This window comes from Uloborus diversus, chromosome 6 (assembly GCF_026930045.1).
Source record: "Uloborus diversus isolate 005 chromosome 6, Udiv.v.3.1, whole genome shotgun sequence".
Classification (NCBI taxonomy): domain Eukaryota; kingdom Metazoa; phylum Arthropoda; class Arachnida; order Araneae; family Uloboridae; genus Uloborus; species Uloborus diversus.
In genome coordinates this window covers 80,770,699-80,796,663 of record NC_072736.1, presented here as the reverse complement: position 1 = coordinate 80,796,663, position 25,965 = coordinate 80,770,699, and the positions used below count along the sequence as shown (strand labels likewise).

General features: G+C 32.3%; 1 protein-coding gene across 2 annotated transcripts in view; it reads right to left on the bottom strand.

Annotated features, from left to right (window-relative positions):
- Positions 1–491: 491 nt before the first annotated feature.
- Positions 492–25,965, bottom strand: part of LOC129225087 (serine/threonine-protein phosphatase 2A 56 kDa regulatory subunit gamma isoform-like) — an 89,523-nt gene continuing 64,049 nt past the window's right edge. Inside the window, exons 10-15 of one of the 2 annotated variants that reach the window (XM_054859639.1) lie at positions 22,641–22,760; positions 22,443–22,570; positions 22,213–22,314; positions 22,028–22,100; positions 10,989–11,120; positions 492–3,227 (exon numbers count right to left, since the gene is read on the bottom strand). In XM_054859639.1, coding sequence (XP_054715614.1) covers positions 3,084–3,227; positions 10,989–11,120; positions 22,028–22,100; positions 22,213–22,314; positions 22,443–22,570; positions 22,641–22,760 — 699 coding nt within the window. In that variant the 3' untranslated portion in view covers positions 492–3,083. The remainder of the gene's footprint in view (positions 3,228–10,988; positions 11,121–22,027; positions 22,101–22,212; positions 22,315–22,442; positions 22,571–22,640; positions 22,761–25,965) is intronic. The other variant, XM_054859640.1, reaches the window with a different exon arrangement.

The following is a 25,965-nucleotide window of genomic DNA, read 5'->3' as shown; positions in this document are numbered from 1 at the left end:
ACTTTTTTTTAAAAAGAAGCTTACTTTCGGGATTTATTATTTTTTTTCCTTACAGTGGTTTGCTTTCCGATTGGAACTGAATGAGGAAATTTATTTTTGTTTTGTTGCACAATTAATCTCAAATTATCCGGCGTGCCAGAAAATTTGAATTTCCCGGCAAGCGGGTCAACCTTGCTTCTTTCCGGCATGCCGGGTAATGCGGAAACATACGGTAACAATTTCCATTATTACTTACAAACTAAATGTGGTCCAGGGGTCCTTTGTGTTATATTATTTTCAGATACATGTAAACAGTTTGAAAACTTTGCAATATAGAATTGTTTTTTGTTTTCTTTCTTTTTCATTGCTCATGGGGTAAAATGAACAATTTGTAATACTAATTTAATGCCTTTAAAATTCTATTTTTTTTGTAATTAAAAGCAGAAGTTACAAATTTAACTAAAAGAATTTTAAAATATCAACAAACAAATTCAAACAGAACTTGAAATGTATTTAAAAAAATGACATTAACTTTTATTATTTTTGAACACTTTTTACAGTTGCAATTGATTTTTTACAAAGAAATTAAGGCATGATAGATATTTTATGATACAAACAATGTAAAAATTTCAATGCATTTATTATGAAATTCATACATTCATTAAAAAGCATTTTAAATAAGAGTTTAATTGCAAATATACATTAAAAACATTTAAAAATAAATTAAATACATTAATTTTATTTTCAAAAGCTCTTGTATTAAAAAAGAAAACTGTACACAATTTAATAACTAGAAAAAAATAATTATAGCTTGAAATTTTTTCTTTAAATCCATATAAAGAAAATGGGAAAACATATTGGGCATTCTTCAGGCAGTTACTTAAATTTAAAGGGGAAAAAGAAAACTTTAAAAAGGAATTTACTTTACAAAACAATGTTTTTAAAATGCTTAAAGTATTTACAAAAAGTGTTGTGATGTAAATATCCATAAGCTCCTATCAGTTTAAAAATGCCTAAATTAGCTTGTTTTGAATGTGAGTATATATATATAATCCCAACATCAACCACTAACCACGAAAATTCCATGACAGTACACAATTCATGCAACTGAATATTGCAACATCGCTAAGTCTTCTAGTTCCATGACTGATTAAGGGGAAAAGCTATTGTTGCACCAAATGCATGCACCAAAAATGTGAATACAATTTCATACTAAAAATGGCACATGAAAATATGACTGAGATATGCAGGGTTCTGACTTCCAGTTTTAACTGAATACACACCAAAGTGCACAAAGAAAAAATATAGGAGCTGTTAAACGTTTAACTAAATGAAGAATTTTTAATTTAAAACTGATTGATGGTACTAAAGATACCAGTATTCCAAATTTAAGTTCTGATGTTGTCAGGGTTCAGACACATTTTACAGAAATCTAATAATGTTTCAAATTTTCTCTGCTTAAAAAGCCTTCAGCTATTTTATGAGAATTATGTATAAGGTTTCAAGCATGCAAAATTACATAAAGAAATCTCCCTTAATATTCTTTTCAGCATCAGTAACTTTTTAAACAGGCTCCATCATTTTATTTACAAAAGTATTTTGAAAGACCATATTGGATTTCAAAAATGACAAGTTTAATTTTCTTTAATTTCAAGCATAATTTAAAGTATTTTTTTTTTTTTTTTTGTAAAATTTTAGTTGATGTGGCAATTTTATAACAAATACCGTAAGGAACAATAGCCTAAGTGAAAACTTGCCAACAAATGTGTGCTGATTGGAAGTTTCTTTGAGTTATGTTAAAATAAACTACATATTCTTTTTTTCAAACAAAGCAGTTCAGAGGTACAACTCACCCCCTTAAAAAATACTCTATTTTCTATGTACCTTATAAATCTATTAATCAAGGGCCAAGGCCATATTTTTCTTACACAATTCATTCTAATTATATTTAAACAAACACAGAAGTTTATTTTTTATGGGAAAATGAAATTTCAAATCAGAATATAATCTAATTGTGAAACAGTGTCATCCCCCCCCCCACACATAGAAAACCACTCAAATGTTCAGGGAATTATCAAGTTTCAGATTATTCCTTTTCTTTTTGAAAAAGCATCTGATACTTTTAAATAAATTTCAATGGTTTGCAAAATGTGTAACAACCCTGTATTTTTTAAAAAATCAGTATACATTGAGAAGTTTTACCTATGATCTCAGCAATTATATCATGTAAATACATGATAGATCTCACTATAAAAAAGTTAATCAAGTAATAACTGTATCAACTATCATATCACAGAAATACTTGACAAAAGGGAATGCATGAGCTATAGTAACAGAATGATTAAAAAAATAGACAAAATTTTGATAATACTATGTATACTATACATGTCTTTTAATCTTCCAAAACTGCAATTCTACATCTCGCACATTCCCTTACAACTTCGAAGTTATACTTAATATTAAGAGACAGCAAGCCAGTACTGGAAGTATGTAACAATAGCAATAAAACCAAAGCCCTCCAACCCTGATTGGATAGCATTTTCAATAGAATTTCATAAAATAAAAATGTGACAATTTTTTATGATAAAAGTTTTATTTTTACATACACAAATACATTTAAATTTTAATATTTAAAGAGCTTCAACTACAGTGTTAAAAAAAAGGGAAATAAAAATAATAAAGAAGAAATTTTTTAAATTCTTTTTGATTAGTATGAGTACTTACAAATTCAAACATATTCAGTAGTGGTTTGAAATCAAAGCAAAATGTAAAAATTAAATCATCAAAAGATCAAAAACAAAATTCTATCAAATCATTTCATTTTCATATATACAAATCAAGCATTTACAAGAAGTTTATTTTGGGCATTTTTTGAAACTAATTGATTTAATTACAATCATGATAAATTTTGTCATACTTAAAAAAGGCAAGACTTTTGCAAAAATGCTGCGTCTCTGCTTAAAACAAAGTCAATTTTAAACACCGACCAATCAGGAAGAAAGAGTTTCTTTGTTTATTCGCTCAATAAGGAATGTAAATAGGCATTGAGCACCTTGAGTGAATTTTAACACTGATGGCTATAACACTCTAGTTTATTGCTATTTTCAAATACTTTCTGAAGGAGCAGGTGTGAGATATTCATCAACCCGTTTATGGTCATTGAGAGCTTTGAGGGTTAATGAATCATGAGGAAGTTCAGATTTTCTACGTAAAAGAGTTTTTTCTTTTTGAAATGGTATTTTCTTGACCTAAAATACAAGAAGGTAAATAGTTAAAAATATGTCACACTTTTGAGTTAAAAAATAAACAATTTTTAGCAAAAGTATATAGAATACTGAATGAGAATACAGTGAAATCCTGTTACAACCAATACTAACAAAACGAAATATCCGTCACAATGAACAAAACGTTTGGTTCTGTTTTAAAACCCATTAAGATAATGAATAAAAACTCTTGTTTTAACGAAATGTTTTCCTCAACGTCAGTTTGAATATTTTTTAGTTATAGCTGTTTTCGGAAATTAAAAAATGACTTTCACAAGTCGTAAAATGAAAACTCAGTTTGTACTTTCGAGTAAGAGCCAATCAAGGTAGCTATGCATAAGGTGAAAATCCGCTCATGCTGAAACGTAAGTTGATGTGGGACACCAAAAGCCAGTGTCTAGCCATGCACAGTCGATTTCTACAAGCCAGAGGCACCCTACGAATTCGCAAGGGGGTCAGGAAGATTTCAACTTTTCTTATGGTCAATAAAGTGACGTTCATAAATTAGAATCTTTTATAATGTCCTTTGAGAATAAATTTCTCCTATAAAAGAAAATAACATTTTTGTGAAGAGGCCCAATGAATAAAACGTCAGTGTTCAATATTTTCCACTTTGTTTTTTCAGAAAAAAAAATGTGTTTAGTTATATTTTAGATTGTTAGTAATGTTAAATGTTGCATATTTATTTATATTAGAGTGTAGATTTGCAAAATTAACATTTTTATAAAAATAAAGAAAGTTTTAAGGCGATTCCGTTACAACGAAAAAGTTTATCGGTCCCTTTGAATTGGTTAGGACGGGATTTCACTATATTTTATTTTTTATTCTAAATATTTAAAAAAAAAACCTAGAAATTATTATTTCACGTGTTCTTAATTATGTAATTTAAAACTTTTCAATATTCAAAACAAAAAATGCTTGCTCAAAAATAAATATATTTTGTCTATTCATTTGAATATAAAGCATCACTGTTTTCCATTTTCACATTTATTACAGAAAAATGTTGAGAGTACATTATAATGCAACACGAAATTTCAATCATTTTGAACAAACAGTGCACTGTTTAGCATGAACAGCAAAATAAGACACTGAACTGCAAGAAAATATTTTCGTATATTTGCTCTTTCATTCAAATGCATCTTCCTAGTATAAAGGATTCTTATGAATTTCACAAAATGGGTTGTAAATATCCTATTTCTAAAATCTTCTATGTACATAAAATTGTTTTAAATACCCATAGTGTGTTCATATATATAATTTTGAATTTCTTCACACTTCATATATGGAACTGTTTTATGCACTATGAAAACTTTCTTTTATCGTAAATTCTAAAAAACAAATTAAAAAGCATGCAAACATGTTTTGCTCTCAACAATGTTTGAAATTAAAAACTCTCAACTCTTCATTATGGCTGTAGTACAACAAGTCAAAACAATGAAATGGTTTAAATCAAAATGAAGATTATATAAATTAAAATGAAGATTACTAAAAAACAATCTTAATAATGTTAATTCAGCAGTTAAGAAGAAAATTAAATAACTGCAAGTTTGAATATTTTTTAACAAATACTATACATGCAACTATTTACAGAAATGGTGCACATTTAAAGGGATAAAAAGCATACCTTAAAAAGGCATATTGATGGCATAGTGCAGATGACAGGTATGCAATAGAAAACACATTTACCTGAGCGACTGATTATAAAACTTTCAAATGTATGATTGACAAAAAGTAATATTTACACTAGAGCTCACATGCATATGCTAATAAATTATATTTTTCACATTGGATGGACATATAACTTTAGAATACGTGAATACAAATAACATACTTCTATATGAAAAAGCATTTCTCTACACCATCTTTTAAATATAATTTACTAGTGCATTTTCTTCTATTACGGAATTACATAAAAAGGTTACAAGGATCATTCTTGTGGCATAAGAACGTAATCTAAATGCTTCAGCACATGTTAATTTTAAAAGTATATGAACGTGTGGCTTTCTTTTTGGAGCCACCACACCTATAGATTAAGTTCTGAAATAAAGAGCTAACACACCAGTAAACAATTTTTGCAGATCATTGAGCGTCTAGTAAAGCATAAACATTTATGCTGACTAATTTTTTGTAATCAAGTTTTTTAATTCTTTATTTTACTCCCCTATCTCTCAATACAGGGGGATTCATAAGTGTGGCAAGACTTTAAAAATTAGTAACTCTAAAATGACTTAAGATAAGAGAGAACACAAAAGGGGAAACAAAGCTAAGTTTTTTGTATGAAAGGGGGGGGGGGGGACAAATATAAGACTGGTTTTGATCAAAAAATAGCTGAGCGCTTTCATCCTTGTTATGGACTCATTAGTCTGGAATAGATAACTGAGCTGGAGGTAGATGTCATTGCCCCTAGCTTGGTTATCATCTATTCCAGATTGATGAGTCCAAAGCAAGGACAAAAATGCAGTCTGTGGATGGCATAAGCAGGCTGCTGGTACATTGCGTGTAAGGCTCTTTCAGTTAAACTACATAAACAAGAATCAGGAATGTGACATTATGGGCATATAATGGTATGCAAGGCGGTAAAGGATCTGTACTGATTAAAATACTCCAAAAATATGAGCTATAAGCTCTTTGGCAGCACTTCCAAGAGGTAGCGGGCCCTCAATTTAGGCAAGCATTGGCCACACAGGTGAACAGTGGGTGCTTTTTGAACTGAGTTTTGCATAAAAGGAATGCAATGCTCAAGAAATTTCTGGTTGGTGGGACTTGTTCGATGGGAAGCGTCTAGAAAGCACCGTGAATAACTCCGAAACAATATCCATTTTATTGCTTTAACAAATAAAGGAGCTGCAAATAGGTAACTTCATCACTTGGCAAGGTTTTGTGGATGAGGGAAAGGTCAATGAACACTTGTAAGCTGACTTGAAATTTATGATTCATCTTTGATCATTTTTGAGTCATTAAGTTTTAAAGTAGTACCTAACTTTTGGATTGCTCTGTATATACAAACATTAAAGCACTGATTTATTTTAGGATTATGTATACATACTATATTTGTTATATATTTCATCAATTTCATATTTTTTAACAACTTATTATATCTTACATATAAGTGATAAAAAATAAAATTGTAAAAACAAAATTCTTTAATTTTCAATACAGAAATATAAGAGTACAGCCTAACATTAGTAACTTAAAAGATTTGTGCAATGGTGTGTTTTGGCAATTGGGTGCAAGAAAACTAAGATATGTTTCAGCAATGGAATATATTACATGTGATACTTTTTGTAACAATTTATTTTAGTTCTTAAAATGGATTCGTTTACCCTGATATGCATTTGCAAAACCTTTAATTAGTTAATAGAAGTAAAGAAACAGAACATGAACAAAAACTTTTTATTCTTATTATCTCAAATTTAGCTTACTATACAATTTCCTTAAAGCATGATTGTTGGTGTGTTTGCATTATAACGTAATTAATTACATTATAACATAATACGAAGTAGATTATTCTGTTTCTGTACTATCAATTATGCAACTAAGGGATAGATGATGAGATCTGAAACAACAACTTTTGAATGGATCTGATTTGATTGTTTATTGCTTACATTTCAACAGGGTGGCTAAAAAAAATTATGAAAAAAAAAAAAAAACTACTTTGATAAGACAGCCTATACCAGTACTTCCAAGTCCCTCAGTTTGTATCAGTTTTCAAGCAGGAAAAAAAATAAGTTTTGTATCTGTCTTAAGTAAAAGGATTATTATTATTATTATTATTTAATCAGACTGAAAGCAAACAAAAGTAATTGTCTCTTATGTAGACCAGATAATATCAATTTTTCATCCTTTTGAAGTAAAAATTTATCATTTTTTAAAAAAGTAAATTATTCTTAAACTGACTCTTATTTTTTGTAGCTAGAGAGCTTATAAAAAGTGACTAATACCATTGAAATAAATTTAACTTGAAAAGAGCAGCTCTATCAATGCTTAAATGTGAAAACTAGATTAAATAAGTATTTTCAATTTTTCAAGAAATGATTCACAATCAAAAAGTATGATGCATTAAAGTTATCACAAGCACCTGTTTCAAACATTTTACTTAAAAATCAGATTCAATTTTTTTTCCTCCCAATATATGCTTTTGGACAAGTTTCTTCTTTTTTTAATAACAAACATTACACCCCCCCTCCCCAGTATGCTACAAAAAACAAATTCCACTACACTTATTAGTAGGAGCATGAAACCCAACATACATCGCTCATTCTCCACAATTTTTTTTTTTTTGTGTCTGATTTTCTTAACTGTGGAGCTAATACCTAATGATAATCTACTTTGAAGCCATAACTAATTTACTAGCAGAGTATGTATTATTTATGTGTTTATTTTTTTGTTACAAAGGCAAAACAAATAATAAAATTTACTTGACTTCCTTATGGAGATCACCATTTGGCACATAACTTTAAATAAGCATTTTGGTGCAAAAGGACCTATAGCAAAAGGAATTGTTTTGGCGCAGCTTTGGAAGCACTGCAAATACTTTATTACATACGGTAACTATGAAGACTTTCGAGAATCGACTACAAAAAGAGCAAATGAGCTTTCAGCATTCGAGCAAAAGCTCATGAAGCTGAGAAAACAATCTTGCCACTTAAATACTTGCACACATATGTACCCCCTGCCCCCCCCCCCAAAAGAACTGATGTAAATACATGTATTTCCAGAAAAAACAATAAGGTATAACTTTGATTTAACAATTTCCTCAATTTAATGATACATTTCGCTGGTACGGATATAGTGCACTAAATGTATATGCCCCTCAGTTTAACGATAACTATTTCCAGTCCCTTGACAATTGTTAAATGGGGGTTATACTGTATTTGCTATGGGCTGTCAGGAACACGGGTTCCAGATGCTTAAACCATTTCTTACTAATCTTAACATGCATGTTATATAAAGCAAAAGTTTTATCCTTCATGTCATATTTGTTGTTTTTTATCCTTCAAAATTAAGCAATTTATAAAATGATAAAAATAAAATTAGATGAATTTATAAAAAAGTTATACTTTTTAAAATTTGAAAGAATTTTTTTTTTTTTCACAACCTTACTATGCAGTTTAATAACTACAAGAAATGAAAAATATTCAACTGCTACTCAGGATAGAATGTTTTAAATTGGAAGCAGCAATATTTTATAATAAATAATGTCAAGTAGCTAAAATATTTAGATAGCCAAAAATGACTTGTCAAAAAATTCCATGTTTTTTTTTTTTTTGTACTCCAGAATTTCTATCAATTTTATATGCCCCATTTTTGTTTCTATCGCATATAATAAACTTCATAGTTCATGTTGTAATATAAGTTAGATTTCAAGTTACGAGATGAAGAATAAAAACAAGCATATTATTTTCCCTTCAAAAATTTCTAAATACTAGCTTATAATATAATAAAAGTTTAAAATTTCCTGTTTAACATAGGAGCTATTAATGAAAAAATAATGCAATGATGCAGCAGATTAAATACATGTCAAACCACTATAAACCACACAGCAATACTTAGCAATATCTAGATTACTCTATCAAAGTCCCGTGTTTTTTCCCTTTTCCTTTAAACTTGAAAAGCCATCAGTTAACTGTTTTCTTTCACAGAGAGCAGGCAAAATTTACTCAAAATGGAGTAAATTACCAAAACATAACAATAATGCTATGCGCTCATCTCAGATGAGTAAGGAATCATCATCTGGCTTAGAAAGACATAAAACATAACAGTGGAAATTTATACAACAAAATCTTTTTGTCACACAAGGACAGAGTAATTTTACATAAACATTCATACTACAGATAAAATTCATAATGGAAAGTTCCGTGGCAATGCTCAAAGAAGCTTCTAAAGTAAACATAGACAAGAAAATGCCGCACAAAATATTAAAAAAAATAAATAGATAACAAAACATACTAATAATTTTAATATTATGCTAACAATTATTTAGAAATGAAGGTGTTTTATATATAGAATAGGCAACTGATGACGTTTTTAAATTTATTGAGATAAAAAAAGAAAAACATAACAGAATCTTTTCACTGTCAAGGTTGTTTTAAGTTTAAAATTTTTTTAATGGCATTTCCACTACTTTTTTAACACATCCAAACTCTCAACATAACTACTGCAACATAATACTCCTAATTTGATGATTAACTTAACAATTCTTCACTTGTTTCAGCATATGAAGCTCTAACAGGAATTCACTACAGCTTTCAGATATTACAACTTCAATTTACAGAATGCATCTCCTTCTTCTCGATATTTTTTTTCTTATTAAATAAAATGTTATTTTGTAAGAAACTGGAAGCCTTATTTCGCTTTTTCAATTGACGGATGGGGAAAAATTTAGATGTTAAGGTGGCTAAATTTTACCATGATTAAATTCGGCTGGCTCTTTTTTAAAAGATAGCTTTTATCATGTTATGCTATTCAAGTGCAACAAAATATCAAAATGCACGTTAAAAGCAAATTAATTTTTGGTTTGTATTTGATTCCTGGAAACAGGAAATATGTTTTGTTTACCATTGCATTAACAATGTTGATATAGTATTTAATGCTCATAGTTTTTCAAAAGGATTTGGAAAGAGTAGGTAGTAAGTTAAGAAAAAAAAAAAACATACACACGAAAAAATCAAAAACATTTGGCACAAACATAATATTAAGCATGGATATATTAACATTTTCAAAGCTTAATTTAAAGAAAAAAAATCGTTCTGTACTTTCTATTTAACTTAAGTGTCAAGACACATAATTTTAAATCTGCTGTCATTTTATATCTGCTTTTTATGAATCAAACAGCATACATAAATTAGATAACCAATGCAAAATATGTACAAGGGTCACTATAATTTTTATGAAAGAGAAGGAAAACAAATTATCGTTTTTATTACTTGAATATATTTTGCAGTGAAGAAAACTGCTGCCAATCAATTAGGGTTCAAAAGGGTGTTTGAAATTCCTGTCTAGATATTAGAATCAAAAACTTTTTTTTTTTTTGAAAATACTATGAGAGCAATGTGAAAGATGTATACTCACAACTACTATTTCTCGATTCCATTAGGGAGAAAAAATGTGAACATTTTTTTTCCTTCTCCTCATAAATTTCACAATATGGAAAAGCCAAACCCAGAAAGAGGTCACATGTTTTTAAAAATAAAGCATACACAACTATATTTTTTGTTCTTCGTAAACATATAATAACAACTCAATCTTTATGAGGCACAATGCTTAACTATGAGCTGAATATTTTTATACTTTTAGATGTAATTAAAAGTATAAAATTCACAAAATTAATTATATAGTTTTTTTAATTATGGGTACCGTGAAATCATTTTTTTTTCATAATATGCAATAAACTATACATCATTTTTTACATACTATCATTCAAAAGAGCCAGGAAATATTGAAAAAATCATTTCATGATGGAAGTGAAACAAGTAGGTTTTGCACCCTCAGAACTATATTCATCCTGGGTCAATTTCATAATAAGCTCAAGTCTTGGAAATTTGAGATATAAATGATTTACAATAATTAATGAGGAATGAAAGTTTACAGTAAGGCACATTCTTTCAAAAATAAAATTATTTGGGATAGATATAATAGCAACATTTTCATAATTGTGACATTTACAATCACTTTTAAAAACAGAAAAAGAGAAATTTCCCATTAATTCAAATAATAGAAGTTTGGTTGCTTCTTTTCCATACTTACATCTTTAGTTTCATACTCTATTTTTTCATAATTCATTAAAAACTCTTCATCCACAGGAGTTGGCAGATCAGGAACAGCAGTTTCTGTTACATTATTAGCAAGGTTGGCATTCAAAGGGGCTATGTCTTTAAACTAAGAAAAAAAAAAAACAAAAAGTATGTCACATAACTATTATTATTATTGCTATTATTTTACTACCATCAAAAACAAACCAAACTTCCTGAATTATCACATAAAGCAAAGTTCATTGCAAAATCATATAGACAACTCTCGATAACTTGAATATTCCTTTGTCTCGAAAAAGTTTTCAGTCGGTCCCAAAAAGTTTTCAATATAAAATTATGTCTACGTCTCAAACGTAGAGTCAAGTCATGCAGCCAAAATAAGAAGGAAAAATAGATTAGCCCTTTAAATAGATTGCTTTGCTTATAAGCTTGTGCGAAGGGGAATTATTTACAATAGTGGTCCTTAATGCACATAGTGCTGCAAGATTGAGTGAAAAATTGATTTTTTTTCCGTGGCCGACTACTTAAAATTTCATTGACTCTCAAGACTTAAAGGCCACTTTTTTCAATTTTTGATAACGTTTTGTTTTCTGGATGCTTCAAGTATTTGTAATTATATGACAGAAACAGCCTGCAACAGAAATAGTAGTTAAAACTGCTTTAAAAACTGTGGTTTCATAAACAGCAATGATATTGAAATTAATGAATGATAAAGGTGGGTGTGTATACGCTGGATCCCTAAAAAGTCCTTGACTCATTTTAAAAATTCAAAGAAAGGCAAAAAATTGTTGGATGAATATGGGGTTTGCACCATAACACTTCACATATTCAAGAATATTTTGTCATCATAAAAAAAAGAAGAGAGAGAGAGAGAGAAAGTAATTACAGAATAGGGTTCATGTACTTGTGGTTAAAAAAAATTCCCCGACTTCTCCAGGTTTTCCAGGTTGTTTTTTAGAAAATTCTAGGTTACTATTTTCATTCAAAATTAAGTTTAAATTACAATATTTTCAAAATAATTAAAATTGTTTAAAGTAGCAATGCAAAAAAACTGAAACTTTTCCCCTTAGATTAAAAAACAAAAAACAAATTGGAATTTTTTTCTTTTTTCTCCCAAAATTTAGGCCTTCCCCCTACATTTTGTTCAAAATTGTTTTAATTTTTTACTCTTTGTTGAAAACAAAATACTTTCAACTTATTTTAGCGTTTCTTCAATGCCACGTGTCATGCGTAATATTAGAGTTTTGCTGTAAATGGGCAGAAATCTTTTAGCATCTGCTTTTGGTTCACAGTACTTCTTTTTATTTTCTTATTAGTAAAACATACAATATACGAGGGCTATCCAGAAAGTAGATTACGTTTTCGTCTGTGTCCGCTAGGGGCGGGGCTAGCGCGGCCATCTTGGGGTCAAAGCGTTGCGCAGCTCAGTCTGCATCTAGCCGTGCTAGTGAGAGGTTCGTGCTGTGTTCGTTCAGATACTGTGACGGTTTGAAATGTCTGCGTTAATTGAAAATCCCGCGAGCTGCGAGGTGCGCGCAGTAATAAGGTTTCTGACTGCAAAAAACTGTAAACCGATAGAAATCTATCGGCAGCTTTGTGAAGTGTATGGGGACAACATTATCACTGAAGGTGGAGTGCGTCAGTGGGTCATAAGATTTAAAAATGGCCGAACCAATGTTCACGACGAAGATCGAAGTGGGAGACCCAGCATAGTGAACGCCGAACTTCTCGAAAAAGTCGATGCTAAAGTCCGGGAAAATCGAAATTTCACAATAACGGAACTTTCTTTAAGTTTTCCACAAATTTCGCGAAGTTTGGTGCACGAAATCATCAGCGAAAAGCTTGGTTACCACAAGTTTTGTGCAAGATGGATTCCAAAAATCTTGACAGAGGACCACAAAAATCAGCGAATGGCTGCAGCGTTGAACTTTTTGGACGCTTACCATAAGGATGGTGACTTTTTACTTGATCGCATCGTTACTGGTGACGAAACATGGGTGAAACACGTGAACTGTGAAACAAAATTGCAATCAATGCAGTGGGGGCACACAAGTTCTCCCCAAAAACCCAAGAAATGCATACAAACAATGTCGGCAAGGAAGATCATGGCGACTGTTTTTTGGGACAGAAAAGGTGTGATTTTGGTGGACTTCCTGGAAAGAGGCACTACAATAAACTCTCAAAGGTATTGCCAAACTCTCCAAAAACTCAGAAGAGCAATTCAAAACAAGCGCAGAGGAATGTTGAGCTCTAAGATCTTGTTGTTTCACGACAACGCCTGGCCCCACACAGCAAATGTCACTCGTAAAGTTCTTGAATCTTTTAAGTGGGAGTTGTTTCCTCATCCACCGTACAGTCCCGACCTGGCACCGAGCGATTTCCACCTATTCCCAGCAATGAAGAAGTGGCTGGCTATGCAGCGTTTTGATGACGACGCACAGCTGCAAGAAGAGGTAACGGAGTGGTTGAAGGCGCAGGCGGCCGAATTTTTCGACGAAGGAATTTCCAAGCTCGTACATCGCTACGATAAATGCCTTAATTTGTATGGTGACTATGTCGAAAAGTAGTATTTGAGTGTGGCTTTCACAATAATATAAAAAAATTTTCCTATACTTTGTTTATTTTTTATTCCAAAACGTAATCTACTTTCTGGATAGCCCTCGTATATTGAGCAAATTACAAAGTTATTTTTCAGTATGGATATGATTAATTTGTTGCATCAATCGGCACACCATATTATGCATAATTAGTGATGTGGATGGGGTAAATACCCAGTGGGTAGGTAAATATTTTTTGGGTATTTACCCGGGTATTTACCCAAAGCCTGGGTAAATACCCAAAAACTGGGTATTTTACAAAAAAAAAAAAGCAAAAAGTGAGTCTGAATTTCTTTTTAAAATCTAAGTATGAAATAATTGGTAAAACTGACACATACATATGTATTATACAGTTTATAATATTTTTTTATTGGAAGACTTAATGAAATTATGGAAGAAACATATGTAGTGAACCAAAGAATCTTTCTTTTCAATGTCATAATTGGACAAGTATAAGCAATTCAATGATGGATTTCAAACATGACTTCAGGATTTCAAATTAAAATCTAGGTTAGTCATATCCAAAATGAAAAAAAAAATGAAGCATGAGGTATGCTTGGAAGAATTTACTGAGAAGTTATTAAGACTATGATGTTATTTATTTATTTTATTGCTGTTTAAGTGGTAATGTGGCAAGTATAGAAATAGTTTTCACATTAATAAGCAAAAAAAAAATTGTTTTCTGTTGCCTAGCTCATTCGCATTTGCTCCCCAGTACTTCATGATGAAAATTTATTCGAACTATTTTTAATACACGCAATTAGTGATGTCGGGTGGGAAGGTAAATATTTTTTTGTGTATTTATCCTAAGGCAGGGTAAATCCCCTGGTAATTGCGCATTTTGGCAAAAAAAACTTTAGGTGGTATCAAAAGGTGATGATTTTCTTTTTAAAACATAAACTGTAAAATGAAAGATTAAAAATAAGAAAATTTGTATATTATAATTTCTTTAATTAAAGGCGTAATGAAATCTTATCAAAAAAACTGTCAGAATTTAGAATGAACTATTCTAAAACTTAAATAGGATGGCAGGATAATTTAATTTTTTATGGGGATTTAAGTTTAATTTTTTCACATAGATGGCACTAGCACAACTTTTCATTGATTTTTCATAATATCATGCTACTAGTTAGTTTTGGCTTTGAGTTGTAATCAGTTTGTCAAAAGCCTCGTAAATACTAAATGCCTATCACATTTGCTTTAAAAGTGATCCTCCGCCGTTACACAAACAACGCTACTACCTGACGGCAATACATGGATGGTGTTGCTATGACGATGGATCCAAACAATTCAAATCAAATCGTTAATTGGTTAATTTTAAAATTTAAATTTAGAAGTTAACCAACTGTTTTCTCAGCTTTTAATTTCTAATGCTTTCGACCTTTGATAGTTGGCAGTAGCCAGGAGACCGAGAATATGCTTACTGGGATCATTTTGCTCTGTGTTTAAAGGGAGAATGCAATAGGCATTTAGTATTTAGGAGGCATTAGTTTGTCACTCACTTTGTATTTGTACTGGTAAAACTTTAAATTTTGCTTTGAAAAGTGGAAAACAAAAAAGAAAGAAGGGGACATTGATTAGACATATCCAACACATTTAACGTGAGTATCATATAAGATTGCTAAGTTGTTTCACACAATAATTCCTTAAATATGTGATCAAAATACAATTTTTGGGCAAAAATATTTTTTGTATATGATTGGTTATATGTATACATAGTGAAATACAGACAGAAAAGAATTTTAGTGGGATATAAATTTTTGAAATAAATACCCGGGTATATACCCTGGGTATTTACCCCTAAAAATAAATATCCAGGTATTTTACATCACTATGCATAATAAAAATCAATATCTGCCGATTGATCATAAAGCCAATACTAATGATCATCAGTTTTTTTCTTTCGTATATTTAAGGAGTTCTTACATTAAAATCATTCCTTTCTAGAAAATAATTTAAAAATTCATAAATTATTGCACATTTTAGACAACTTTCTGAGATAAACATCCAATTCTGTTTTTGGAAATTTACGTCTACTTCCAACTTCAAATGACCAAATATGGAGACTAAATGAAAAATTTAAGCTAATCAGTAGATTTCTGTATTTGTAGCATAAAATTAGTTATAAATAATCAATAATCCTTAAAAACAACAATTAAAACAAAGTAGAGTTTTTAGTGCATAAGTGTCTAAATGTAATTAGAATAAAAAATGTTTTGAAGATAAAATTTTGCATTTTTACAGAAAATAATTAAAAATTATCCACAAAAAAAAGGCACATTTTACGTTGTTATCAATAGTTTGCATTGCAATAAACATCTAATACCATTTTCAGAAACCTTGGAACTTAAAAAGTATTGTGTACTTCCATCTTGGGAATGACCAAATATGACCAAATTTGGCTATTACGCCAAAAATTAAGAAATAATTTTTTGAACTTGTAGCATGAAAACAATTTAAAAATAATAAATCTTCATGAAACTACAATTCAATTGAAAAGTTTTTAGCACATATGCATCCAAGGCAATGAAGGTAAGATTTTAATCTTATCTTAAAAAGTTTTAAGAACAAAATTTTTTCATTTCTCAAGAAAAATTTTAAAATAACAATTTGTAGCACATTTTGCGTTACTTTTATTAGTTTGTAGTAAAAGAAAACATCGGATTCTGCTTTGTTTTCGGAAACTTAGGCTTTGAAGCATCACATCTACTTCTATCTTGTAAATGACCACAAATGGCGACTACGTTTCACACATTGCTGAAAAGGGTTTTCGCTCAAAAAATGATTTCTCTGATCGATCTTCCCATCCTCAGGCTTGTGCTTCCAAAGCAGTAAATTGTCTTTTCCCCTGTTGAGTTTGTGCACAATTCCTGTTCACCTGAGGAAATTTCTTCTTTGAAGCTATTGGGGGGCAAAAATGGCGACTGCGGAAGTTTGTTTGCGTCACCACTTTTTTATTGCCAGCGTCATTTTACCTCAAAATTTCAAATTTTTTTCAGAAAACATCGATAAAAACGAAGATTAGATCTCATGGTGCAAAACTCCCTCGGAAAAAATTGGAAAAACATTTTTTTTTGGGGCAAAATTTAAAACTTCCCTGACTTTTCCCTGATATTATGTCATTTTCCCTAACAATTTCAGGTTTTCCCGGAGTGTACGAACCATGCAGAAGCACCTCGACTATCCGAAGTAATTGGGGCCGAACCTACTTCTGATATTTGAAATTTTTGGATAATCGAAAATTCATCAATAATCATCTAGATTAATATCTAGTACCATCATTGAACTGTTGTAATAACTGTTTTAACTGTTAAATAAATTAAAATTATAAATGAAAATAAATTAATATCTGAAACAAAAATTGAGCACAAAGTAACTCCTCGCTTTTTTCAAATTCTGCTGCAATGAAAATTTTCTCTGTTCTTGAGATGACAAAATAGGTTAGCGTCTTTGCACTTGCTTACGATCAGAGGGTGCAATAAAATTTAATTGTGCTGGGGCAGCACAATCGACGACAGTATGACCTTCCAAATTTCGAAATGGGGTGTTTTTTTGTTTAGAACAGAAACATTTAAAAGTGGGGAAGAGTACAGTCATACCAAGACTGAGCTTGAGAGAAAGAATTCTATAAAAGGGAATTCCAAAACATTTATCTGCGCTCTTAGTTTGGAAAGAACGGCTTGCATACAAATGTCATGTGTATAGGGGGGGGGGGAGAATTTAATGCATGATTGTTAAGAGAAAATTTTGGATGACAATAGAAAGTGAAAAAAAAAGAGAAGAAGAAAACCACTTCGGTTAACGGAGAGTTTCGAGTTATCCAGATTCGGATAATCGAGGTTCTACTGTATAAGAAATTTACTGTGATGTCTCTATCATGACAGCAAGAAAACGAATGCAATGTGAGGCGTTAGATCCTTTTATTAAGCAGAAAGCAATATCTTTCATTACCAGAGTTCATGCACAATATGTAGCTAAACAGCTCCAGTTCCTTCCATGTCCACAGACAGGGCGCACATTGAACTCTGGTACTGAAAGGTACTAATTTTTTTAAATAAAATTATTAACGACCTCATACGATTATTTTTCTTCTTGTAACGATACTGCCATCACAGTAAGTTACTTATAATTACACTTTTTCCTTTTTTTTAAATGATATCATAAAAAATTCTTGAACCTGTGAAGCATTATATCCTCTTTGGCCACTAGAGGGCGCCTGTGATGCAGGGAGTGTTATTGCTGCTAATTTGATAAGTGTTTTCTTACAATAATTTTTCATTATTACTGTCTAGTTTTAGGTTTTTTTACTTCACTTTATCATGTAATTTAGTTTTATTGTGTTTTGGGGGCTCATTTTTGCTGTTATTGTATTCTTGAAGTGTTTTTGCATTTTTCGGAGCTAAGCCTAACATGTGGTATCTCCTGGTTTTCGATCTTGTGTGCTTTATTGGGTGTAGCAACTCTGTTTATTTACTGCTGTTTTTAGTATTTATTCTGTGTTTTTTTGCATTTTTATCTTTCTGTTTTGCCTTTTGGAACGTATTCACTGAGTAGAAATGGGTGTTATATGCATTATGAAAGAGGTAAAGAGTGGGAAGGGGGACAGGTGGATCTCTTGTGATTTATGTCATATGTTCTGCCTGTATAAGGGGGAAAATGAGTCTGTTTTTGAGGAGGATTATATTTGCACTAAATGTGCTGAACTCTCAGACTTAAGACTTAAGATGCTAGTTTTGGAAGCCCAGTTAGCATTAGGGTGTAAGCCAGTTGTAGAGGGTATAAATGTTCCAGAGATTCGGGGGGAAGTTTCAAGTGAAGAGTTAGATTGGGAAACTAAGGGTGTAATTTTGGGGGACTCTATGGTAAGGGAGGTGGGTAACACAGTTGGGAGAGTAAAGCGTAAGGTGGCTAGGTGTTGTTTACCAGGGGCTCGGGTAAAAGACGTTAATATGGTTGCTGAAAAGAAGGGAGTATTGAATAAGGAGGACATGGTTACTTTGTGGGTGGGAACAAATGATGTAGGCCACAGTAAAAATGAGGAGTTTTCTAGGGAATGGGAATCCCTGTTGGATAAAGCAACCAGCTTTTCGACGAATGTCCAAGTGGTTGGTTTGCTTCCCAGGTATGGAGTGCATAGGAGCTGGCTAAATCAACGTGCGAGGTGTATGAACTTGCTACTGAAGTGAATTTGCGAAAAGCGCAGTATCAGGTTCATTGATGTATGGAGTCATTGTAAACGGGATTGGATTGCTAGGGATGGCCTGCATCTGAGCTCTACAGGGGTCAAAATGGTTAGTGGATTAATTTTAAGGGCTTCGGAGCCAAAAAACTAAGTTGGAATGGGGGGCATGGTTCAAGCATCAGGTATCGAGAGAATGAAATTTTTTTGGGTATTGCTAGAAATGGAAATAAAGTGATGAACAAGAGTAGTAATGTTAACAATTGTAATTTAGGAAATTTCAGGGTGTTAATTAAAAGCAACTTAGGCATGCTTAAAGTTTTCTATACCAATGCTCGCAATATTAGGAACAAGATGGATGAATTGAAAAGCATAGTTATGGATGAGAAGTTGGATGTTATTGGAATTACAGAGACATGGGCTACCGAATCTGATGCAGAGTTATTACATATTGCTGGGTATAATTTGTTCAGACAGGATAGAGTAGGTAAAAGAGGTGGTGGGGTTTTATTTTATGTTAGAGACAATTTTATTTGCAATGAATTGGTCATAAATGATAAGCCTACTGATATTGATATGGTTTGGCTGGAGTTGATGAGCAGTAAGGGCAAAAAGCTACGGTTTGGAAACATTTATAGGCCACCTAATTCAAACCAGGGACAAGATAAACAGATGTACCGTATTATTAGTGACATGTCCAGTAAGGGATCCGTTATCATAATGGGGGATTTCAATTTTCCGGGTATTGATTGGAATAATTTTTATTCTGGTAATGGCAAAGAAGAGGAATTTTTAAAAGTAATTGGTGACTGTTTCTTAGATCAAGTTGTAACTCAGGGAACTCGAGAGGAGGCAATTTTGGATCTAGTTTTTTGTGACATAGGTAGTTTTGTTCAGGGGTTGAGTGTAGGGGAACATATTGGAGATAGTGATCATAACAACATTAGGTTCCGGGTTAAATTTGAAGTGTGCAAAGATGATAATTTTAGGTTTGTGCCCAATTTCAGAAACACTGATTTTGTTGCACTTAGGCAGAGCTTGAAAGAGGTTTTTTCGTCAGGGTTGGAAAATAGCGACGTAGATCAGCAATGGACGGAATTTAAGGATAAACTTGCTAAAACCGTTGGGGACTATGTTCCATTTAGGAGAAAAGGTGTTAGTACCAAAATTTGGCCCATGTGGTTCTCCAGGGAGACTAAAGAAGCTCTTAATTATAAGCAAGCCACTTTTCGTAAGTTTAAAGAAACTGGTCAGAGTGCGGAGAGACTCCAGTATAGTAAGGCAAGGCGAAATTTTAAGTATTTGATACGGATTCAGAAAAGGGAATTGGAGCAAAGGCTGGCAGATGACATTGATGGGAATCCTAAGAGGTTTTTTGCTTACGCTAATTCTGGGAAAGCTCGAAACAGTCAAATTGGGCCTTTGGTTGATGAGTATGGAAATTTAATCCAAAACGATAGGGATATTGCAAATGTTCTAAATAACTTTTTTTCCAGTGTGTTTAACGATAACTGTATCTCAACAGTTGACACTAACAAGACACAAGCTATTATACAGCTTGAGGATTTTGTATTTTCCAGGGAGGAGGTTTTATTTCATTTGAAAAAGATTAAAGCAACTAAAGCTCCGGGACCAGATAATATTTATCCAAAAATTTTAGTAGAATGTGCAGAGGAATTATTGGATGTTATTTTGAATATTTTCAATGCTTCTTATAACTCGGGGACAGTGCCAGGGGACTGGAAGCTGGCTAACATAACGCCACTCTTCAAGAAGGGGTCTAAAGGTATTGCTGGGAGTTATAGACCTGTAAGTTTGACTTCGGTGATTTGTAAGATTTTCGAAACTTTGATCAAAATTAAGATCATGATGTTCGTAGAGACTAATAGTCTGTTGACTAGTTTGCAGTATGGTTTCAGGAAAGGTAAATCCTGTACTACTAATTTATTGCATTTCTACGACAAGGTTACCTCAGCTTTAGATAACAAAAAATGTGTGGATGTTGTTTATATTGATTTTCAAAAAGCTTTTGACAAGGTACCGCATGTTGCTCTTCTCAGCAAGTTAGCTGACATTGGAATAGGAGGAAAAACTTTACTTTGGGTAAGAAATTGGCTTACTGGTAGGAAGCAAAGAGTAGTTGTGAGAGGAAATCACTCTAATTGGAGTGATGTTTTAAGTGGGGTTCCTCAGGGATCAGTTTTAGGGCCTCTTTTGTTTATTATATTTATGAATGACATCAATGAAAATATTTCTGGAAGCATGAATTGTTTTGCTGACGATGTAAAAGTTATGGGGATTGTCGAAAATGAAGAACAAGTAAAACAGCTGCAAGAGGATTTAGATCATATTACTAAGTGGGCAGATAAATGGGGTATGGCAGTTAATGTAGGGAAATGTCAAGTGCTACACTTAGGTCATGGAAATAAGCGTATGAGATATCGTTTACAGGGTTCAGTCATAAATCAGGCAGAAAATGTTATGGATCTGGGTGTCTTTATAAATCAGGACTTCAAGTTTAGTCAACAGTGCAGTATTGCTAGTAACAAAGCCAACAAAATGCTTGGGTTCATCAATAGATCTATTTCAAACAAATCTAAGAAAGTTCTTCTGCCTTTATATAGGAGTTTAGTAAGACCTCATTTGGAGTATGCTGTGCAATTCTGGTCGCCTTATCTGAAGAAAGATATTTTTGTATTGGAAAGGGTTCAAAGAAGGGTAACTAAATTAGTAAGGGGACTCTCAGATTTAGATTATGATACCAGACTTAATAGGCTTAACATGTATAGCCTAGAGCAAAGGAGAGTCAGAGGGGACATGATTCAGTTATTTAAATTTATCAAAATGAAAGATGTAAATGGATTAAATTTTTGCGGGGAAAGCAGGACAAGGGGTCATTGTTTTAAGCTATTTAAATCTCAGGCTAACTTGGAAATCAGGAAAAACTACTACTTTAGCAGGGTCGTGGGCACTTGGAATAGCTTACCGGAAGAGGCGGTAATGAGCAAGGGAGTGGATAGCTTTAAGAGGGCCATTAATCTTCATTGGGGACTAATTAATTGACTAGGACCAGCCTAGCTGGGCCCAGAGCCTGTTGCTGGTCGTCACATTTGTATTTGTATTTGTATTATTGCGCAAACCACATAATCATATGGATATTTGCTGCTTATCTATGAATTTTTAAAATGCATGAGGGACTTTTTGGACAGCCTGTATATATATTTTTGAAAACAGCAATTAATTTATAAAAATACTTACTTTAGGATTTTTTACAGCTAAGTTTTCTATTTTTGACCACTGTTCTTCCCTTTCTTTCATTTTTGCTTTCTCACTAGTAAAAGAAACAAATATATGTATAATTAAAGTGATTTGTCAAAAAATAAAATTAGAAATAATAACCTTACAATAATAAAACTAAAAATTGTTTGAAAATAATGCTATACCTGTGTCTTTCAAGCTTATAGTTTTGTACACATTCATCAAAGAGCTTTTGATTCATTTCCATAAAAAGTTTAAGAGCATTATAGATTAGTCCGTGGATGGTTCTGAAATCAAAAAATAAATTTTTATGCTTTTAGATTTTAAACAATCACTAATTTTGTTCTCACTAAAAACCAAGCACCCCACCTTTTGCAATGGCTGAAAAAGTTACTTTAATACAAATATAACTCACTTGTTCCAGTGAGATTTCGAATTGCGATATAAAGATGGAAACATAATCGGCAACAGCACTGTAGCATTGTCATTAATCAGACTCATTATGTATTCATTATTCCAATAATACAGAGCCCGTTCTGCAACCTAAAACAGAAACACATTTTAGGGCTTGAAATAAATGATAAAATATTCCAGGAAAACGAAGGAATAATACCTGAAAATGTGGAGAAGAAACACATTTAGACAGCTGCCTAAAAAGTGGAACCATCACTTTTGTAAATTCAGCAGGTTCTATAACATCTAATATTTCTTCTAATTCATTAAGAAACATGACCTACAAATGAACAAAAAAAAGATTTAAAAAAAAAAAATTCTAATTTGAATTCCGAAACTTTGAATTCAAATTATGTTTTTCGCTATCACGAGTTGCGACAAGACCCTACTGATTAGAGTTATTGTTTCTAGAAACGGCTCCCCCCCTCCCCAAGCATGTCCCTCCTCCTGGGTGGTTACGTGTGTACAGTTGTGTGTGTAGGCTTACGTGTGTGCACGTAGGCGCGTGTATGTGTGTAAAGGCGTGCGCACGTAGGGGAGTGTATATGAGCATGCGTGTGTAGGACATGGACGCCACCCCCCAGCAAAAGTGGATTCCGGTGGACAGTGCTCAGGACCAGCCGCGCCGCTGCCGGTGGACGGTGGTGCTGCAGCCCTGGTCCAAGCTGAAAAAGGAACCATAACGTCAAGGACAGTCAAATGAAAGCAATAAGCAATCGTGATTGCTCAAAAAAATAAAATAATAATTAGAAGGTAGCAATAAAAATAAAAACTTAAAACATTTATAGGAAGAAAGAAAAGTTTAACCGAATAAATTTTTTTTAACTAAAACAATAAAATAAAAGAAATCAAAACGGATGAACATAACTATAAACCATGGGCATATAAAGAGGGAGGCAAAGGAGAGCAGCTGCACCACTTCCAAAAAAAAATATAAATATATATATATATATATATATATATATATATATATTTAAAATAAAACTAAAAAAACTCAAGGAATTTTTAAAACTTGATGAATTGACGGTTGCCTCAATTTTGAACACTAGGAAGGCCGATATTCCGATATACCTGGAACGGCCGGAAGCGGTCAAAATGACCGTTCTTTAAAAGAAGCTGTAAAACTGGCATAAAAATGTCGAAAACTAAGGAAAGTATTTATATTAGTTTAAATATGATTTATAAATTAGTTTATATTGAAATGTTTAGCTAAATTATTTATCTTATATCGAAACATTTATTTTTTAAAAATGTGATTTGCAAAAATACACTTACAGAAAAGAAAGATGAGTCAATCTTGTTCACAATCCATGCATATACTTATTTTTTTGATTTTGCCAGTACATGGCCCACAAATGAATTTGTGGCAATGTTCACATGTATTTGCAGTCTTATTGCCTTTACAATTCTTGACCAGTTGACACTGCTTTCTCTTTGTTCCACGAATCATGGAAACAGTGGTTAGATCTGTTTTTACAGCTTTTGTGGTTGCTTCAAGGTATTTCGATCTCAACTCCTCTGATAATTTTAAGATAAATTCCCTGCGACTTATATTTACACTGAATATTTCTTTGTATAGTACCCACGCATTTATTCCAGCAAAATCAAGCACTAGAAAAAACATTTACTGGCCACCCTCTTGAGCATGATTTCACAGAATACTTTCTTGCCATTTGGTCAACCACATCCACCCCATATTTTGTTGAGTTATAAAACGAGATAACTTCTGGAGTTTTTTTCTCTGTATTGGTTACACTCAAATTTGGATGCAAGGAGCTCAAAAGAAGGACGGTCTTTTGCTTTTTGCACTGGTATGATGTTAGAGTTATGCCGTCGTTATGCACTGCTTTGCTAGAAAAAGTGCACCTTTTTTCTTCTTGAAGCTTGATGGATTTTCCGTTTTTGCTCTTTTGATTGTTCCAACAAAACTTATGCTTTTCTTCTTCAAATTTTGTGCTAAATTGAGAGAACTAAAGAAATTGTCTGTTGTTACATTCCTTCCACTATTGTAAAAGGGTTCCATAAGTCTGTAAACTGCGTGTTCTCCAACAGTTACATTCTCAGAGCGTGTTTCATCTTTTCCCAGGTATGGAAACGCGTTCAAAATGTATTTCGATTTCACATCTGTAGCCAGCCACAATTTGATGCCAAATTTGTCTGGCTTGTTAGGCATATACTGAATAAATTTGCATCTAACTTTATTTGAAAACAGTTGCTCATCTTTGCAGATATTCTCTCCGGGTTTATAACACGACAAACAGTTCTCAACAAATTGTTCCCAAATTTTGGAAAAAAGAGCGAATTTATTCGTCAACAAACGTTGCGACCTTGTCGATTTCATATCAAATCACAGGTATCTAAGTATTTCTTTAAATTTCTTTCGAGGCATTGTTTCAGGAAAATATTTATGCCCCCATTTCCTAGACCACAAAGCATCAATAGAAAGCCCTTTAGCTAACATAGCACCTCTAACATAACGCAAGGAAATAAATGCATCAAGTTCCTCTAGTGTCACTTTCCAGTTATCAGTTTCGCATCTTGCGCTTTCTGCTTCAGTACACTGTTGTATGTGCTTCAACATTTTTTCATTTATGAAAAGGCGCCAAACACTGGTTACTGAATCATGATCGGCGTTTCTTTTTGCAAATGATGTGGGGCCACACTTTTCTTTCAAAATATTTTGCGACGGTAGTCTTCCAGGTGTAGTTTGATCAAGCGATTTCCAAACACTTCCATTTTTTGCCACTTTGTCTTTCAAGGCATTCTCTCCAAATTATTAATAAGTTCAATTCTTGTTCCTCTGCCTCGAAACTTTTTCCGACCTCGAACAGGTAAGCAAACTTCATCTGGCTCAGTACTATTTTCAGAGCTTGATTGATAACTCTTATTTTCGTTCGATTCAATTACATGAAAAGAATTTTCTTCTGTATCAAGCATGCAATTGTCACTTTCAAAACCAGAATTAATAGCATCCGAGCCAGAATCATCCGAAGAAATACTATGCATTATTTGCATAATTTCATCTTGGTTAAGCAATTTTTTCCCAATAGTTCTGCGAGCCATTTTGCAATATAATGTAAAAAACAAAAAATTGGAATTTTCTAACTGGGGACTTGTTTACACGAAAATAGAAAACATCTTTCACATACCCTTTGTTCAAATCCAATAGGGGAAATGTGACTCGTGCCGTTTAGAGGCAAACAAGAAAAGAAAACAGGAAAATCAAGGTTGAAAACAAGAAAGGAAAAATTCCAAATCTCTGCGCATGCGCATATCTTACAGAAACAAATGTGGCTGAAGGTCACCTATTTTCAACCACCACTTTTTCCACCCCTCATATACGAAATACGCAAGGAAAAAAAATAATATGAGAGAAAAAGTAACGCACGGTCATTTTGACCGTTCTAGGTATATATTAAATTTTCTAAGAAACAAATAAAGATAAATGGATGATTTTTTCAGTGGTAGAAGTTTATTAATATTTA